The sequence below is a fragment of the Ricinus communis genome, chromosome 10 (assembly GCF_019578655.1).
Source record: "Ricinus communis isolate WT05 ecotype wild-type chromosome 10, ASM1957865v1, whole genome shotgun sequence".
NCBI lineage: Eukaryota > Viridiplantae > Streptophyta > Magnoliopsida > Malpighiales > Euphorbiaceae > Ricinus > Ricinus communis.
Window position 1 is genome coordinate 15181582 of NC_063265.1, and position 17231 is coordinate 15198812.

Sequence of the window (17231 nt, forward strand, 5' to 3'; positions counted from 1 at the left end):
CTGACAAGTAAAATAAGAATTGCTTAATGGAAAGGTTGATCGGTGCCACCTGAAAGCTTGCATATAGTTTAAGAGTGAAACAAGAAAAACAATGGGGATGTCTTGACATGACATCTCTATAATGGAATCAAAAAGAATACTCATGATTATAGCATAAGGTTCACTTATTAGTTACTTACTAATGTTTCTGTCACGGTTGGAAATTAGTTCTGGATCCATCGATTACCAGATGTAATTAGAAAACTATATATCTGTCCATTGACTGACTCTTACCAGAGAAGGTCCGAGATTGTTTCTTTGTTTGATGCTGGTTTTTATCCCTTTAGCAATAACAATGTATCCCAGGGATGATAAGACCCTCATTAGAAAGCACAGAAAATCTATTTTTATTTCTTTGTTGCGGTGTTAAAAAGAGAAAAGAAATCGAAAGAAAATTGAGAGAAATAGATTTTCTTTGAATTCTGAGGTGCAGTAATTTTATAATAATGTAATTCTTCTTTGATGTCTTTTATAAATTTATAAATTTCTGCTTTTATTCTCTCATTTTTTATGGAAATTAAAAAACTAAAGAAAATTAAAATAAATTTAATAAAACTTAATTTATAACCTTTCAATATTTAAAAATCCATTTAAAAGAAGTATAATAAAAACAAATAAATTTTCTTTTTTTTTATTAAAACATCAAACAATACAGATGAACTTCAATGGCTAGGAGAAATTAATTCCATTTAACATCAGAAATTTAGAGCAGAGTCTCTTCAAGAATTTATTGAGAATTTTAACTTTAGGCCAAGAGTAAGAGTAATATACTTAATAGCGGTGTATCAATTGCTTGTGTGCCTCCTTATTCTGTGAGTAGTAGTCGATCTCCGCCTGCAAAATCATGGTTACAAATATCACTTCAAATTGAAAGGAAAAAAAAATAATTATAATTAAGAAAACGCCTTATGCAGCCGCCTATTCTCTAAAAGGACTCTGCAATTATCGGTTTAAACCATTGCCCTTTGCATTTTACCACCTTGTGATAGACAGGAAGTCCATAGTAGTGCTGGTCGGGTTTTCAAGTCAAAAAGGCTAATTTCTTATGGCCGAAGAGACAACCTTAGAAACTCCAAAATAATGCTTCAACTTTCCTTAGCCGAAACAGATCACTTGTCAGTTACTTGTATCATGAGTGCCTCAAATCTTAAGTTTAACAAATGAACTTCAAAGTTAAAAATCATAACAGATATCTCATTTATTCTCAACTCTAGCAATCTCGATAACCTGGTTGATAAAGTATGACAAAAAGCTACTACCTGTTCCTAGAAAAAAAAATCTTTAAAATACTAATGAGATTTAGTATCAATACGGATATTAGATATGCCACCTAGAGACTCAATGTTGACATGTTCTTCTTCAGAAATATTGGAGCAACAATGCCATACTCCACTGAAGAACTAACAAGTTCAATATCATCATTTGGAGAGAATGTTTTGAACATATACCTTGCGAACTCCTTTTATAGCAATTAAAAGCTTTTCCCCCAATAGATCCTCCAAGACTTTGTCTTTCCTGAGAGCTTCTAAGGATTCAGAAAGTGATTTGGGCAACCGTTGTAGTTTTGCATCAAGGAGGGAGGGATTTACATCTGTTTCAAAAGTAAAAAATGAATAGATGTCAGAAAGAAAAGGAAAGATTTATAAATGAACATTGTTTTGCAACATGACTGTCAACGCAACACACAAGTAGAGCTGCAAAGTCGGTTAAAGGAACACGTAGATAATATTGAAATCAAAAGCCAAAATTTGTAAATTTTATATAGTGCATTCAATTTGGCAGCATCATAACTTTTAAGTTCTTTCACAAAGTAGAAGAACCTAAACAGAGAGTATCCAGGGTAGAGTAATAACTAGTGATTAATATAGCTCAATGAAAATGTCACAAGGTCAAAACAATAACCAAGAAATAATGGGCTCAGTAGTGGGGGAAAATTAACTGTGGCTTGTAATGGAATAGATAAAAATATTATGCATCAAGCAAGATGGTACTGCAAAATTCAGATGTAAAGTTAAGCTGTTTTGAGAAACATCACCATACGAAAGGTAAACAGCACCAATGCAGGTTTTAATTTTAAGTAACTCCCTAAATTATATATAAAGTGCAAAATTATTCAGTCTACAGCCTACCAACTATTCTCCAGTCTACTATCTCATATTAGACTAGATAATGAATTTCATACGTGAAAGATGATCATGTTACTACATTGTTCGCTCAGAAAGCCTAACACAACAGTGCCCAAGCTAACTGACAAAGAATCTTACCAACAGGTTCAGGCAACGAAAGATGCCTCCTCAGGCCATCAATGCCAGCAGCAACTATAGCAGCCAAACCCAAGTATGGATTTGCACATCCATCAAAAGATCTAAATTCAAAGTTGCTAACCAGACCATCCAAAACCCCTGGAGGGCAAGAAGTCCTTATTGCAGCTTCTCTGTTTTCTTTTCCCCAGCACTGATATGCTCCACTGAATGTGTTGGGTTGTATTCGATCATAACTACAGAGAATAACAAGTTGATGTGGATGTTAGTAGTATAATCCAAATAAGCAAATTTCTGAAGTACACAGACATCATTATGAGAAGTTTGTGGCAATATATTAATGTTTCAATTGTTTGTACATCCAAATGGAAAGTTTAGATGATACAATCATGTGCACCCTTGTTTATTTCAGCATAACTCATGTAGAACCCAATTTGGAAAAAATACTTATTTGAGGCAATAGATCCAGAAAATACTAGAAGCCGTGAACCCAGTAAGCAAATCCTAATAATCATGTATTTATGAAGAGAAAGAAAAACACATCAATTAGCAAGATCTAATGAGAACTCAATGTCATCATCATCATCATCAATAAATAAATAGTTAAATAAACCTATTTGGAAGTGGTGCTGTGATGGCCATAATTGATGGAAGATGAAGCAGAACCCCTGCCATAAACTCCTCTCCAATAATTGAAATTCCATGCCTAGAAGAACCACCCGATGCCATGAAAACATTTTCTCCATTCTGCGACAAACTGATATGGACGTGGGATCCAGAACCAAGGTCCTCTACCGCATACCTAGCAAAAAGCAAAGATCAGTACACCATGCAGATTATATTTTACCTGGTATATAGGAGGAGTATCTTCTATGGGTATTTTCTGCATTAGCATATTTGTCTATCTTACAAATAGGAGAAAAGAGTTGCCAATACTTGCATTCCGATTTCCCAAATTTTCATTAAAACATAGAAGCCGTTAAATTGGACATACAAATACCAAATAAAACTTAGCTATGATAACAAAATTCTATCCAATAAAACAGGCTTTATAATAAATATCAAACCCCAATATCTCCGTGACTAGGATGAAATTTTTCACTTTAAATACTTCAAATAAAAATATATTTTTTCCCCTCAAATTCCAACAACTAAATGTATATTTTTCCAACTTGATTTTATGGTATGAGTCTGAGTAAACATTAACTGTCAGTATAAAAACAAAATCATGAACCTACTTTGGCACAAAAGTCGCCAGTAATCCATGTTTCCTTGAAATAGCCCTAATAACCTCACGGGCAAAAATCAGGTTATCAGCTGAGATCGTACAAGTTGTGTACTCCAGGGCTATTTCAAACTGGCCTTTCCCAGCTTCCTTATGCAACTGCAAGAGTTTTAAATCCCAGGGAATCAATAAAGCAGGATATATTCAAATTAGATTGCAACAGTTGCGTGCATGAGGCAGAAAATTAAATGTTTCAATCAGCAGAGTTTCTTTCCATTAATTTTGTTCAGTAAGCCAACATCAAAATAGATTAGTTTTGAGTTCCCATTACTTTTCTAACTCAGAATAGGGAAATATGTTGCTAGAATTTACTCAAAAATTAATCATGGAAGTAACCAAGCAAAGGGCAAGCCTAGTTGAGAAAAGTTAACAAATATTGAACTTTGCACTTAATTTCAATTTAACAACCTTAAACCTAATTTTGAATAATTACTCATATATTAATCACTGACCACTTAATTTCAATTTATTTTCCTATATTTTAATTTGATTTCTTTCAATCATTCAACTTTAATTTCGTTATAATTTAGTTAACCTTGGCATTAAGAGATTGACACACTGCAAATGATAGATATTTGTGACATATCAATCTTTCAATGTGAGAGATAACTAATTGTCCCGAAATTGAAGTTGAACAACTGAAACAAATTAAATTGAAATTTAGTGACTAAATATAAATTAAGTATACAATTCAGCAAAGAATCTTGCACAGCATCAAAATGAAAGAATAGTATTGCCAAACCATGTGTATGGAAAACATATGATACTTCATATTAAGTTGTGATTCTAGTTATCAAGCAAATCCTTGTCTTTATCATTTATGAGCTCTATTTCGAGAGAAAATTTGCAATCAACTAATATAAATTATAGAAGTTTTTGAGAAACATTGCATGAATAAGTTAGCAATGCTTTTAATCAAGATTGCTTCCTGGTGAACGTAGAATTGTCAATGTCGACAGCATTTTTGAGTTTGATCCTGCACCTGTTCCACAGTAATGTTTAAGGAGTGAAGAGCAGCGACAATTTCATGCAATATAGGAGCAGCAGCATCATATCCTGCTGTGGAGCAGTAGGGTGCTGAATCAATTGGTATCCATTCTTCCTTCCCTTCCCTGGAAAAACTCATGGTTTTGTTTATAGATAATTTTAACATCCTAATTTACTGCTTAAAGGACCAAAGCTTGCACACCTTGATGCACTCTGCAAGAGTACAAACTCATTTTCAAATCCTGCATTCATCACCTGAGAATACAGAGTTGAAGCCATCAGAATACAAGAAGAGAAATTTTGATAACTTCAACTGCAAGTGTTTTAAGCTATAAAGTAGCTAATGTACCAGGTTAAATTCATCTTTTAAGACGTTAGAAACCTTTCGTAAGGCCTCCCTTGGGCAATACTCCCACGCTTCAGAAGGTTTAATATGCATGTCAGCCAAAACCATTTCCTCCTGTTTCATCCTATTGTACAATAGGTGGCATCATCAATCAAATAATTGGAATAACAAACATATACAGTTTCCCTGAAACAGACAATAAGGGGTCGCAAATTGAACGTTAAGATATTTTTCCAGTAGATAGTAATTAAGACAACATGGTGATTCTATAGCTTATGGTAATCCAAATTAAACTTAAAATTTTCAATTTTTATTTTTCTACCTCCTCTAGCTGCTTTCATTTTGATTTTTCAATCAATTTAAAGAACAAAATGCTAGACCAAAAAACAGAAGACTTACTGATCACCAAAAAAAAAAGTACTTGTAAATTTGTTATTTCAATACATGGTGATCTAATGCAATTGACTATATGTAACTTAGAAATAAAGAAAGCACAGCAAGCATAGCTCAGAATGCAGTAATGTCTAACTGTAATGCTTGAATTTCAAACATACAAAGCACCAAGGCATTAGTTTTGGTTCCTTGAGGGCTAAGGCCAACTTGATATCATTGAGGCATTCTATCTTTCTAGTGATTGACCATTGCATATTAAGGTTGCTACTTTCATTCATAGTGACTTGAACAGAAGAACCATGTCTAAGTTAGGCAAATATGATTATTCTAGTTTCTGAAGAAGGGGGCAGATTGGTCCAAGAATGATAATCACGTGCTTCAAGTACAGTTTTAAGTTCGATTCTCAACAGAAAATTAAGAAACTGATGTCATAGTCAAATATAAGCCTATGGTTCAGACTGATGACATTGAATTTTGTATAATTGGAGTACCCAAATTGGAAGAAGATTACAGAAATTGACGTTTCTCATTTGAAATATGCCAAGCTAGATAAAAGGACCTTTGCAGAAAAGCCTTGGCTTCTCCAGTCAGTTTATACCAATTCCAGACCTATTTTAAGCAAGACTGCATATGAACCACAAATACTAATAAACAATTAAAGCTTTATAAGACGGTCAGCTGGAGATGCTGAGAAGAAATAGAATGTGGAGCGAGACAACTAGTTTCTGGAAAGATTCAATTAAAGGTATGATATGGTCTAGATTCAGGTTTTGAAACAGATAAGATACCCACTATATATCACTTCCTTACATATTCATTAAAAGAGGATGGAACATTGAACATGGAAAGTTATATAGCTGCAACTGAAAATTCAGAAATTAAAAGACAGATAGAAATACTTGTTAGTGTAGAAGTCCACTGACATCCTTGGGGAGGAAATAGTACCATGGGATTCTCCTTTGGGTTGATAAATCAGGGATCAGTCTTATCTCACCCACTCCAGTCAGATTCGTCTCATTTGCTGGACCATCAACAGCTGAAGTCATTCCCATACTCACTAAAGTCAAACCGAGACCATTTGTCTTCACGACATCATTGAAGCGCTTTATTGGAACAACCTGTAAAAATATATGATACATTAAAACAAATGAAACTAAACAATGCAAAACTAGGGCCTTAAGATTGTTTTCATGAGTCTAAATATATTCGTGTTTTCAAATACATTGGACACCAGATTATAGCTAATAATCTTTCTTTAGAAGTACATGTCCAATAGAATTGTCAAGATGGAAAAATTAACCTAAGAAAATCAAACAATAATAATTGAAAAATCTTACACGACATCTGTGTTGTCCAGATGTATCAACCCAGATGACACGAACAAATGAAACACCATTGTCTAGAGCACTATTCTCAATGTTTACAGACTTGGCAGATACAAAATCCTTTGTAATAAATGCTTTCGTCCCCATATCAATCTTGTATAATTTAATTGCATTTTGTGCCAAGATGTATTTGGCTGCTTCAATGGCTTCAGAAACTGTAAAGTCACCATCATAGCAAGCATCACGTAGCACAGCAAAAATAATTTCACGTGTTTTCTTTGCGCCTGTAGGAATAAGTAATAAATAATTATCTTCATGGTTCATGTGCTTGAAGGAAAAATATTAAAACAATAAATTGATTGAAAGCTAAATGTGTGTCCATCAATCAACTTCATAACTTTACTGAACCAATAAAACAGGTTTTCTTCTGATGCTTCCATATGTTCATTTCCATAGTAACTAATTTAATAATGTTAATGGGAATACTTCCAGATAATCAGGTAATTTAAAATGGTTTATTTGTGTGCAATGGTGAGCAATTGCCAATCCAGTAAAAGAAGATGTCGTTATGTAGAAAAATTAGAGTAAACAGAAGACTTAGCTCAGGATGAAGTGCTTTCCTTCTATTCTAATGGTGAGGACTAGTGGATATACGTAAAGCACCCAGAAAATTGACAGAAACAGGTTACTTAGAAAATAGAGAGTGTATGAGTGCGAAAAGGCATATCATCAAGATAGAATATAAGTTATACCAGTTCACAAGAAACTAAACGCACCTAAGTAGTAGGTTTCAGGAAATGCATAGCCATCAGTGCTGAACATAACCTGCAATTTGATTTGCTTTATATCAATACCATTACTAAAGGCTAGAAAAAAATGACTGAATAAGAACAGGGAGAGCACCATCCTATGATTCATGGAATCAGCGCGTTGCTTCTAAAAAATATGAAACATAAAAAGAGAGGGGTAAAAAATGATTAGATCCCATCATCACCTTATTTATTGGAGCTAGCTCTAAAAGTTCTTTGAGTGAAGATATCATCCCATGGATACTAAGTTTAGGAACTGCTAAACCAAAGTCAAGGTACACCTGAAAGTATAACAATTTGATCATTTGAAAAAGAGCTTACAGGGTAAACATCATAATCTTACTCAGAAAGAAGGTAACTGGATTCACTGAAGACTAATAATATCACCTGTGGATAAACAGAGGCTAAGTATGATGCTTCCTTTGAAAATGGATATGATGCATGTAAAAGAACAATACAACACTTAGAAAATCTGTCATCCTCAAGAACCATTCGGAGGTGAAGGGGATTGGATAAGCGTAGATCCAAATCTTTGTCTCCAAAACTAAATGTGGGGGGAAGAGTAAAGCAATAAATAAAAGGACTAGGAAAACCATCAAGGGTAAAAAGAAAAACATATAGACAACTAGTTGCTATCTATGCTAGCAAATGTAGGACAAGGAAATATAACTTGGATCTTTAGAACTTTTGTGGGATCCCAGATGTGAACCCAGTTGAGGCTGGTCATCTCCCTGAAATAGAAGCAAATGTTGATACTTTTTTTACTTCAAACTTTGAAAAAAGTTGAAGCATAATTTTCAGCTCATTTCAGCAGACTTGCATGAATGAAGTCCATTGCAAACATTTAAAAGATTGAACAGCTCCATCATAGATGATAGATTTCAAGATTTTTCAATCGGCTTCGTAGGAACCTTAAAATTCCAAGTTTCTAATTCCTTTTCCCACACTTTCAAGCCATCAATCAGAGCATGAAATGCACTTTAGCAACTTCTGGTATTTCTATTACCCTGTGTGTATCTGCATTGGCAAGTCAAACTCTACTGCAACCTTCAAACTGTGCGTGAAAATATAGTCGATAAAGCTTTTATTTGCTATGTGAACAGGCTTGCCAGCTGGAAAGAGGAACAAATCAATATCTCCCATTATTGAAACAGAGAATTACCAATCCACTTGTCCTGCTTACCATGTAAAATTTCAGCAAGACCTTCCTCAGCATCTTTTCTAGTGACATTTGTACTTATTTCTAGACCACTGCGGTATGCAGCTATACTTTTCAAGGCAAATATATTATTACCAACTGTAATAGATTAAGGAATTAACTGAAATGTGGAAGCACTTCTTATTACCAACAAAATGAGAGTAGAAGAAAATGACCAAAAGTAATTGAAAGGATATGACTTCAAGTTCTTAATAAAAGTTTTGGTGAACTTATCCAACGTCCAAGTTGATCCATCTGCTGTCCCCTGCAGAAAATAAACATGTGATAAAAGTATATTGTTCATGTTGTAAGCTACCATACAGTGGGATGAGCCCAAGTACAGAAAAAAACACATTTTGCAATAATGTACTCATCATATTTATGGTAACCATAACCACAATGTGAAAATAACAGAAGAAAAAAACTCACTTTATCTAGAATCTCCTCGGCCAGGTGCTCAATTCTAAGTACTCGACCAACAAATGGAGCAAGACACTTATGCCACTCCACATCATGCATCTTGTCCAACTTTAATCCATCATCAATAAGAATTGCAGAAATTTTTGCAGCTTCAAAGCATTTCGTGCTAATGGATTCCAAGCCAGAAGATCTACGATGATCTTCAACAGCTTGCAATGTATTCTCACAGCCATATAATTCGGCAATTTCCCTCAAGTTCCTCTTCAATAAACCAAACACAGACAATCAGAAAACACTTGTTGATCTTAATTATTAGCAAAGGATAAAAAATCATTTAATTTTAAAACACCAACCTGCTAATATAACAAGCTCAAAACATCATTCAAAGGAAAACACTTACTGATCTTGATTATTACCCAATACATCATCGTACAAAAAATAAAATAAAAACTACATAACTTACGTAATACCAACTGCTAAATATAACAAGATTAAATAAAAGACTACCTGCCTAATCCAACTTATAAACAATAAAAAGAAAAACTACAAGTTTTCCACCGATAATTAAGTGATAAAAGACATATAATAAATTCATCATTCCATATAAAAAAAAAAAATATTATTAATTACACTCAACCACAACTACACAAATTAAAACCAAAAGTGAATGCAGTAACTAAGGACATGTAAGCAAAAACAGAGCGAAAAAAACGTCTTCGTGTTGCGTTTAAAAAGAAGAAGAAGAAATACATGATGCAGCTAGCTTACCTTGAAAGAGAGAGAGTAATTAACGAAGGACAAGGCATCACCGGCAGCTTCAGAGAAGCCATTAATGAAAGGAAAAGAAGAATCAATCGCGACAATGTTGTGAGCATGACCGTCGATTAAGTCTATCTTCTCTATTGCCTCTCTTAGCTTTTCAATCTCCATTTTTATCTTCAAAATGCAGTCGCTGGCTTATGTTTGTTCGTCTGTTTATCGTTTTCTGTTTCTTTGACTTTTTAATACTTTATCAGATCGACCTGCAGAAATTTATTAAGTACTCATTTCAAGCTTTTACTTAAAATTAATTAGCCATACTTTTTAAAGTTCATAAATATTAAAAAGTAAAACATTACAATAGAATAAAATTCTTAAATTTACAAATTCTTTTAATAAAAACTAAAATTTGATTTTTCACTTTTTAAGTGTAAAATTTCAAGAACGTAATTAATAATTATAGACTAATATTTTTAATGCTAATTTTTATATTAATTTTAAAAATTAATTAATTAGAAGTATTTTTTACAGATAATAAAATATTTTTTTAAAATTTTAATACAATTATATATTTAAAATTTAATTAAATTAAAAAAATTACTATTTAATTTACGCAGTTTTAGATAAAAAAAAATTAATTAACTTTAACAGCTTTGTCTGATGGCTAGAAATTGAAAGAGTTAACTGACTTGGCAACGAGCCAAGGTGTCACACCGTAGAGTTCAAATTCAAATTTTTTTACCGAGAGTGCTATGCGGAATTCTCCGGACAAAACTCACGTGACAAAAGTGCGGAACTAGAACTTAGCAGATGGGTGGCTGATACTGATGATGAGGATTGCGCTGGATTATACCGGTTTTCATTTGGTAAACTTTTCAGATGGAATTTCTGTTTAGTAGTCTACACAGTAAATATGCTCAGTAGTATATTACTGAAGTTGCAATAAAATATATAATAAAAAATAGAAGGGATAAGTTTAAAAGTTAAAAAGGATATAATTAAAATTCGATTGAATTTAAAGGAGCCAATATAAATATACAAAGCTGGTTTAAAGTGTATAATCAATATTTTTTTTAGCTTTTGAATTATATTTAAAGATATTGTTTTAATATTAAAGCATAACAGTTAATAATGGCAATTTGATAGTTAAAGTGTTTTTAGTATTTGATTTTAAGATATTTATATTTTTTATAAAACTATTTAAATTAAATTTTATTTATTAAATTTTATAATTTATATTACAGTTACGAGCATGAATTTCATCCTAAATTAACCACTGCTTTATAAATATTTATCATATCCGGCAAAAATTACTATGAGTGCAGAATATTCTCTTTCAGTATCTTCCAATTGGCATTATCCACACCTCATTTATTTTATAATTCATTTACAAGTAACACGAATTCTAATTTTATTTTTATTTAATAAACTAACATATGCTATATACCTTTTTAATTGCCTACTTAAACCTCCACACATGACACATATATATTAAAAAATAAATAACTACCATATGAATTGGAAATTTTCATTACCATAAAAATCTAAAAACATTTAATTTGTTATTTAATTATATATTTAAATATTAAAAATTTAATTATTAAATTATTTTAACCCTTTAACTTTCGAAATTATTTGATAGATATTTCAATCTTTTTAATATTTAAATATTTTTTAATATAAATTTCATACTATATATATATATGTGCGTATTATATATAAATATATAAATATTTATTCGCCTAAATTTTAAAGCTAAAATTCCTTAAAAGTCAAAAATAATAATTGAAATGTTCGTTGGATTAAATTAAATATTAAAATATTAAAGTAATTAAAAGCCAAGATTCAAGTGTCTGTATGCATCATGCAATTTTCTTCAAGAAATTAAATTCTGATCTGACATTATTCACTAAATAAGGAAAGATTATCTTGATGGGTGATAACTTAAAAAGTAGATTATGGAATACTGATCTGTAATTTGTAGTACAGTACTAATGCAAGACTTGTAATTTTATTCTTGACCTAATTGCCCTTTCTATTGCCAATTTTTATAGCATCGCTTCCTGTTTAATCCTATATAAACACATCTCCACTTTGGTGTACACACACAGAGCAGATCAACACCAAGAATACATTGAGAAATTTGTGATGGCGAGTACTACAGCAATTCTTGGCCTTGCCCTGGCAGTTCTCTTTTTCTCTAGTAAATATATAACCTCTTAATTTCTGGGTTTTTTTTTTTGGTTTCTTTTATTCTTAATCTAGCTATTTTTTTGCCGGTATACTTAAACATGTTCATCATGAAAGATAAGTCTAAGAACTGCTCAAATGCATGCTGTAAAATCATTTATCATTAAGAGTTATCATGTCCGAGTTCAAATAAGGATTGCCAGACTAACTGTTCTTTCATTTTTCTTTATCATGCAGATAGTCATGCAGCTACATTTATCTTTACAAACAACTGCCCTTACACTGTTTGGCCAGGGGCCCTAACTGGCAGTGGAAGCCCCTTGTCTTCAACTGGCTTTGAGTTAGGCCCCAAAACAACAATAAACCTCACAGTCCAACCTCCATGGAGTGGTCGGTTCTGGGCCCGCTCCGGTTGCACCACTGACCCTTTACGAAAGTTCACTTGTGCCACAGCAGACTGCGGGTCTGGCCAAGTTCAGTGTAATGGCGGGGGTGTAATCCCACCAGCATCCCTTGTGGAATTCACTCTAGCTCCAGATGGTGGAAAAGATTTCTATGATATTAGCCTCGTCGATGGGTTCAACTTGCCCCTTTCGATCACCCCACAAGGCGGTAGTGGGTGCCAGAGTTCAAGTTGTGCCGCTAATGTTAATGCTGTTTGCCCTCCAGAATTGGCTGTGAAAGGCGCAGATGGCGGCGTAATTGCTTGCAAAAGTGCTTGTTTAGCACTTAATCAACCACAGTATTGTTGCACCGGCGAATACGGCACGCCTGATAAATGTCCACCAACGAATTATTCAGAGATTTTTAAGAGCCAATGTCCTCAAGCTTACAGCTACGCTTATGATGACAAGACTAGCATATTTACATGTGGTGATGGAGCCAATTACCTTATCACATTTTGTCCATGATGTGTTTTGATTTCCATAGTTCTTTTTTAATTGATCGTTTTAACAGTGTATACAATATAGTTTTAATAAATTAGTGATCTCATTTATAAGAATCCAACAGAAGTAATATATTTGGTTATTTCCATTTTTTAATTTAGTTATATCAGATAATTCTATCTAATTTCTTTAAAATTCAACTCAATTTATTATTAATACACTCATCGTCCAATAAAAACTTATATTAAAATATCATAATAAAGAAAAAAAAATTAAACTTGCCCTTCTTGCACAATAATGCCCACATATTACTCAATAGTGCCCATGCATGATGATAGGACCAACACATTTCTTGCATTGATGGGTTCTTGCTTGCTATCACAGTTTGTCCGTGAGGACCGGAGGAGACGGAGACTTTCATTCCATATATTGACAGCAAGAATATAGAAAGCAGTGAAGCTAAGATTGTAGTATTTTATTATCCGTAAGAATCAGATCTGACACACTCTAAATTAATTTTAAATATATAAATATAAAAATAGAGTCTTCATTCACCCGATAAAAATCAATTTGTTGTTTGTTAATGACATGAATAAGAAGAAATAAAGAAGCATATCTTCACTGCTCTATTTTCGTTTTCTGATATTTCTGTTCATTTTCTTGCTGTTGCTAGTGGTGGTTGTTTTATTGGTTAAAGGTCTGCCCCCTTTTTTCCTCACTTCTTGAATTCTCGGATTAACCAACCATAGATGCTACAAAAATATTATAATCTCTTCCTGGCTCTAAGTGATTTTGACCCTTTTTTTTTCCTTTACCTATTAACTAGTGCTTTTGGAATTGATGACATCAATGAAAACATTGTATTATAATTCAAGAGAAAATCATATAATTAACCGAAAAGGTTTAGATAAGATGGTAATGGTCCCTTTAAGTTTAATCAAAATTTTAAATTTAAACATTGGATATGCAGTTATATTAAAACTCTTAAAAAAATGTTTTACTACCTATAAAAGTCATACCGGACACACTCTAAATTAACTATAGATATATGTACAAAAAAAATCAAAGAATAATACATAAACAGAAAATCAAAAAATGATACCTGACACATTCTCAATTAACTCTATATATATGTATACTAAAAAAGAAAATCAAAGAATAATACATAAACAAAAAATCCAAGAATGATATATAAATGAACCGATAATTAATATTTATGATTGATATCAATCGTCACGCTGAGTAGAGACATCAATAATAAGTAATCAAATAGACATGTATGATTATTAGAAAGCATTCGGATGTTGAGAGTCATTTTGTACTAATTTTATATGAGTTAATTTTATGTATAAATATTTTAGTTCAAAAGGAGTGTGGAAAGAAATACAAAGATAGTCAAATTTGATGGGAATTCTTAATGTATAATTCAAATTGGAGGGAGAATTGGTGTAATAACTTATTAATATAACTGAATAATTATTTTTTTCTTAAATTACATTATTGTTTAAGTTACTTTTATTTTTGATTATATAAATATTTAATTAGTTATCGCAATATTATTCATATAATGAGTAATTATATCACTTATTTTCTAATTTACTTTGACATTAATTATTTCCGGGATGTTATTTTCTGATATATAAAATTTTCAACGGTTAAAATTTTATAATAAAGTAAATTAATTCTATGAATTATAAAACTAAAATTTAATGATGAGTTCGCACTTGGATAGTTGAATGTCTCTAAAAGAATGAAAATGACATTCTACACCTCAAAGGGCAAAAGAAAGAAAAAGGTATAAAGAACACAAAAGGAAAGCAAGTAGTGTGCTTTGAATTTTTGTAACTTCAAGCAATGTGCTTTTTGGTGATTTAGTTTCAAAGATTAAAATTTGAATTTGAAGGTCCAAAATTGTCCAACTCTACTTAAGGTCGTCATGGTCCAGATTTAATTTGGTCAACGCCAACTTGGTGCAATTTAGGTTCAAATTAAATGTACTAAAACATAGGTGGTCAGATTTCAAAATTGAGGCTTCAACTTTATTAACATTCATTAGAGTATAGAATATAATTAGCTTATTTCTTTACATATCTTTTAAGAAAAAGAAAAAATTAAATTCTTATCAGATAATAGATAATAGACATTTTTAATTTTTGTAAAATGTTTAATCAGATTATTCCTTAATTGATCGAGATTTTCACTTTAGATTATATTTTAATACAAAATATTTGCTTATTAAATTCAAAAATAATTTTAAAAGGGTCAAGATCCCTTAGGATTCATCTTATTTACTTTACTTTAAATTTAGTGGGACAGTTACTCAAGCATATAATTAACAGAAAATAAATAGACTAGATAAATACTGAAATTAATACTAAAATATAAAAAGACAACCCACTTATCGACAGCAATAAAAGAAAACAAATTGGAAAGATTGACTGCACAATCAATTAATTGATACCAAAATTGAAAAGCAATCCATTTTCTTAATTGAAAATTCTAAAGGTGGAAAAAAGAAAAAACAGGATTTCCTTTTCCAAAGTCCATTCTGTCTGTCTTCCTTATAAAAACCCATCTCATCTTCTAATTGCTATCATCACAGCCAAAAGCACAAGGTTCAATGGCTAGCAAACTTCTCTTCAACCTTCTTGCTATTTTGATGCTTATTACAGGTTCATGATACATCTCTGCCTCCTCTTTTTTCTTTTTTCTTTTTTTTGTTTGTTTTTCTTTCTGCTATTCTTTTTTGTTTCATTTTATAAGGTTTTAGAATTTAAATTATGTTTATTTTTATAGGAGGAAGCTCTGATTTAACCTTCTTTATTGAGAATAATTGCTTAAATACCCTGTGGCTTGCCTCTAGCCCATCCAATGGTGACTTGAATCCTGAAAATGGACCAGGTACACTAGAAGTACTTTCCATGCCCGATCCATGGTCCGGCAGTATATGGGCAAGAACCAAGTGCACCACTAATGAAACTGGTTATTTCTCTTGTGAAACTGGAGACTGTGGATCAGGGGCGAGAGATTGCCACGGTGCACCACCCACTAATCCCATTACCCTACTCAATTTCAACATCAACAGTAATGCAGTCTCGTATGAAGTGAGCTTGATCCACGGGCATAATTTGGCGGTCCGCATTGAACCGGATGGCGGGAACTTGGTTGGTGGCGGATCCGGGCCATGCCCGGTTGTAGACTGTGTTCAAGATATAAGCAATATTTGTCCATCTACACTGGTGGCTCTAAACAGGAATGGAGCTTATGCTGGGTGCAATAATCCATGTGATGTATTGAAAGATCCAAAGTTTTGTGGACCTAATGAATATTCGTCACGTTTTAAGGAATTGTGCAATTTGGCCCATACTTATCCTGGTGACAATAATCCACCTCTTTATAAATGTAATGGAGCTAATAGTTACAATATAACCTTGTGCCCTTTGTAAACTTGTCATATGCCAAATACCCAATTTGGTGGCTACTTTGTGGAGTCTAATCCAACTTATAGTTCTCTCCCTAAATAAGTAAAAAACTTGTATGACCCACTTCTCTTACAACTTATTTACAAAGTTTTTAACAATTTTTTTAATCATGTGCATTGATACTAGGAGAATGGATAATAATGTTGTTTCTAATCATTGTATGAGAATATTTGAATTAAATAATTGATTAAACATTTTTCATTCAATTGGTTTAGAAAAGCCATTCATCATAACTCTTTTTTTTTTTCTTTCTATTTTTTCTCATGTTTAAATATATAATTGAGGTTAAAGAAATACTTATAATTTTTTTCCTTAATAATAGTTTTGTGATATTTTTATTACAAAAAAGAAAGAATTCGAAATACAAATATTAAGTATTACTAATTGTGATAATGTTATAAAAAAATAATTACTTTTATAAAATTTAATAATTTATGAGAAAGATTGATAAATTTACAAACACTTATCAACGATTATTTATGCCGACGACGTTGTCCATTACTGATACGAAATACAACACCATTTTAGCTATATTGTTAGTGACGGTGATTCTTGATTTTATTGATGGCTTAGCCATCATTTGGAAGTACAAACATTATTTGAGATATAATCTCCATTGATTAGATCATTGCATGTAAATATGATTTTATGGGATTTTATTATTAATATAGTATCAAAATACATATATATATAATGTTTTAAAAATTTAGGATATATTTAAAATTGCGATAGGGTGTTAAAATATAGATTTAAATTTTTTTTAATTTAATATATTAATTTTTAATTTTTTTGTAAACTGCTTTTAGAAAAAATATATATTTACTTACTTTTTTGTAAGAATATTTTTTAA

At 31.8% G+C, this 17231-nt stretch overlaps 3 protein-coding genes across 3 annotated transcripts; 2 read left to right on the forward strand and 1 right to left on the reverse strand.

Annotated features, from left to right (window-relative positions):
- Positions 1–644: 644 nt before the first annotated feature.
- On the reverse strand, positions 645–10069 carry LOC8283963 (protein fluG). Its single transcript, XM_015719395.3, has 18 exons — positions 9832–10069; positions 9073–9324; positions 8841–8908; positions 8629–8744; positions 8452–8557; positions 7833–7989; positions 7631–7726; positions 7413–7461; positions 6649–6920; positions 6257–6429; positions 4922–5042; positions 4775–4827; positions 4568–4697; positions 3539–3684; positions 2914–3102; positions 2304–2536; positions 1488–1630; positions 645–873 (listed from the first exon to the last, which is right to left on the reverse strand). Exons 1-18 carry the CDS (start codon positions 9991–9993, stop codon positions 811–813), a joined length of 2529 nt encoding a protein of 842 aa, XP_015574881.1. The 5' UTR covers positions 9994–10069; the 3' UTR covers positions 645–810.
- A 1813-nt stretch (positions 10070–11882) lies between these two features.
- LOC8283962 (thaumatin-like protein 1) lies at positions 11883–13015 on the forward strand. Its single transcript, XM_002519400.3, has 2 exons — positions 11883–12025; positions 12250–13015. Exons 1-2 carry the CDS (start codon positions 11971–11973, stop codon positions 12921–12923), a joined length of 729 nt encoding a protein of 242 aa, XP_002519446.1. The 5' UTR covers positions 11883–11970; the 3' UTR covers positions 12924–13015.
- Positions 13016–15411: 2396 nt separating this feature from the next.
- Positions 15412–16488, forward strand: LOC8283961 (thaumatin-like protein 1b). Its single transcript, XM_002519399.4, has 2 exons — positions 15412–15571; positions 15696–16488. Exons 1-2 carry the CDS (start codon positions 15520–15522, stop codon positions 16343–16345), a joined length of 702 nt encoding a protein of 233 aa, XP_002519445.1. The 5' UTR covers positions 15412–15519; the 3' UTR covers positions 16346–16488.
- The last annotated feature ends 743 nt before the right edge of the window (positions 16489–17231 follow it).

Coding starts and splice junctions, on each gene's coding strand:
- LOC8283963 (XM_015719395.3), bottom strand. CDS start 9,993: ATGGAGATTGAAAAGCTAAGAGAGGCAATAGAGAAGATAGACTTAATC. Junction 7,727..7,832: donor TAGCCTCTGTTTATCCACAG/GTGATATTATTA, acceptor TTATACTTTCAG/GTGTACCTTGACTTTGGTTT. Junction 3,103..3,538: donor CTGGCGACTTTTGTGCCAAA/GTAGGTTCATGA, acceptor GCTTTTTGCTAG/GTATGCGGTAGAGGACCTTG.
- LOC8283962 (XM_002519400.3), top strand. CDS start 11,971: ATGGCGAGTACTACAGCAATTCTTGGCCTTGCCCTGGCAGTTCTCTTT. Junction 12,026..12,249: donor GGCAGTTCTCTTTTTCTCTA/GTAAATATATAA, acceptor TTTATCATGCAG/ATAGTCATGCAGCTACATTT.
- LOC8283961 (XM_002519399.4), top strand. CDS start 15,520: ATGGCTAGCAAACTTCTCTTCAACCTTCTTGCTATTTTGATGCTTATT. Junction 15,572..15,695: donor TATTTTGATGCTTATTACAG/GTTCATGATACA, acceptor TTATTTTTATAG/GAGGAAGCTCTGATTTAACC.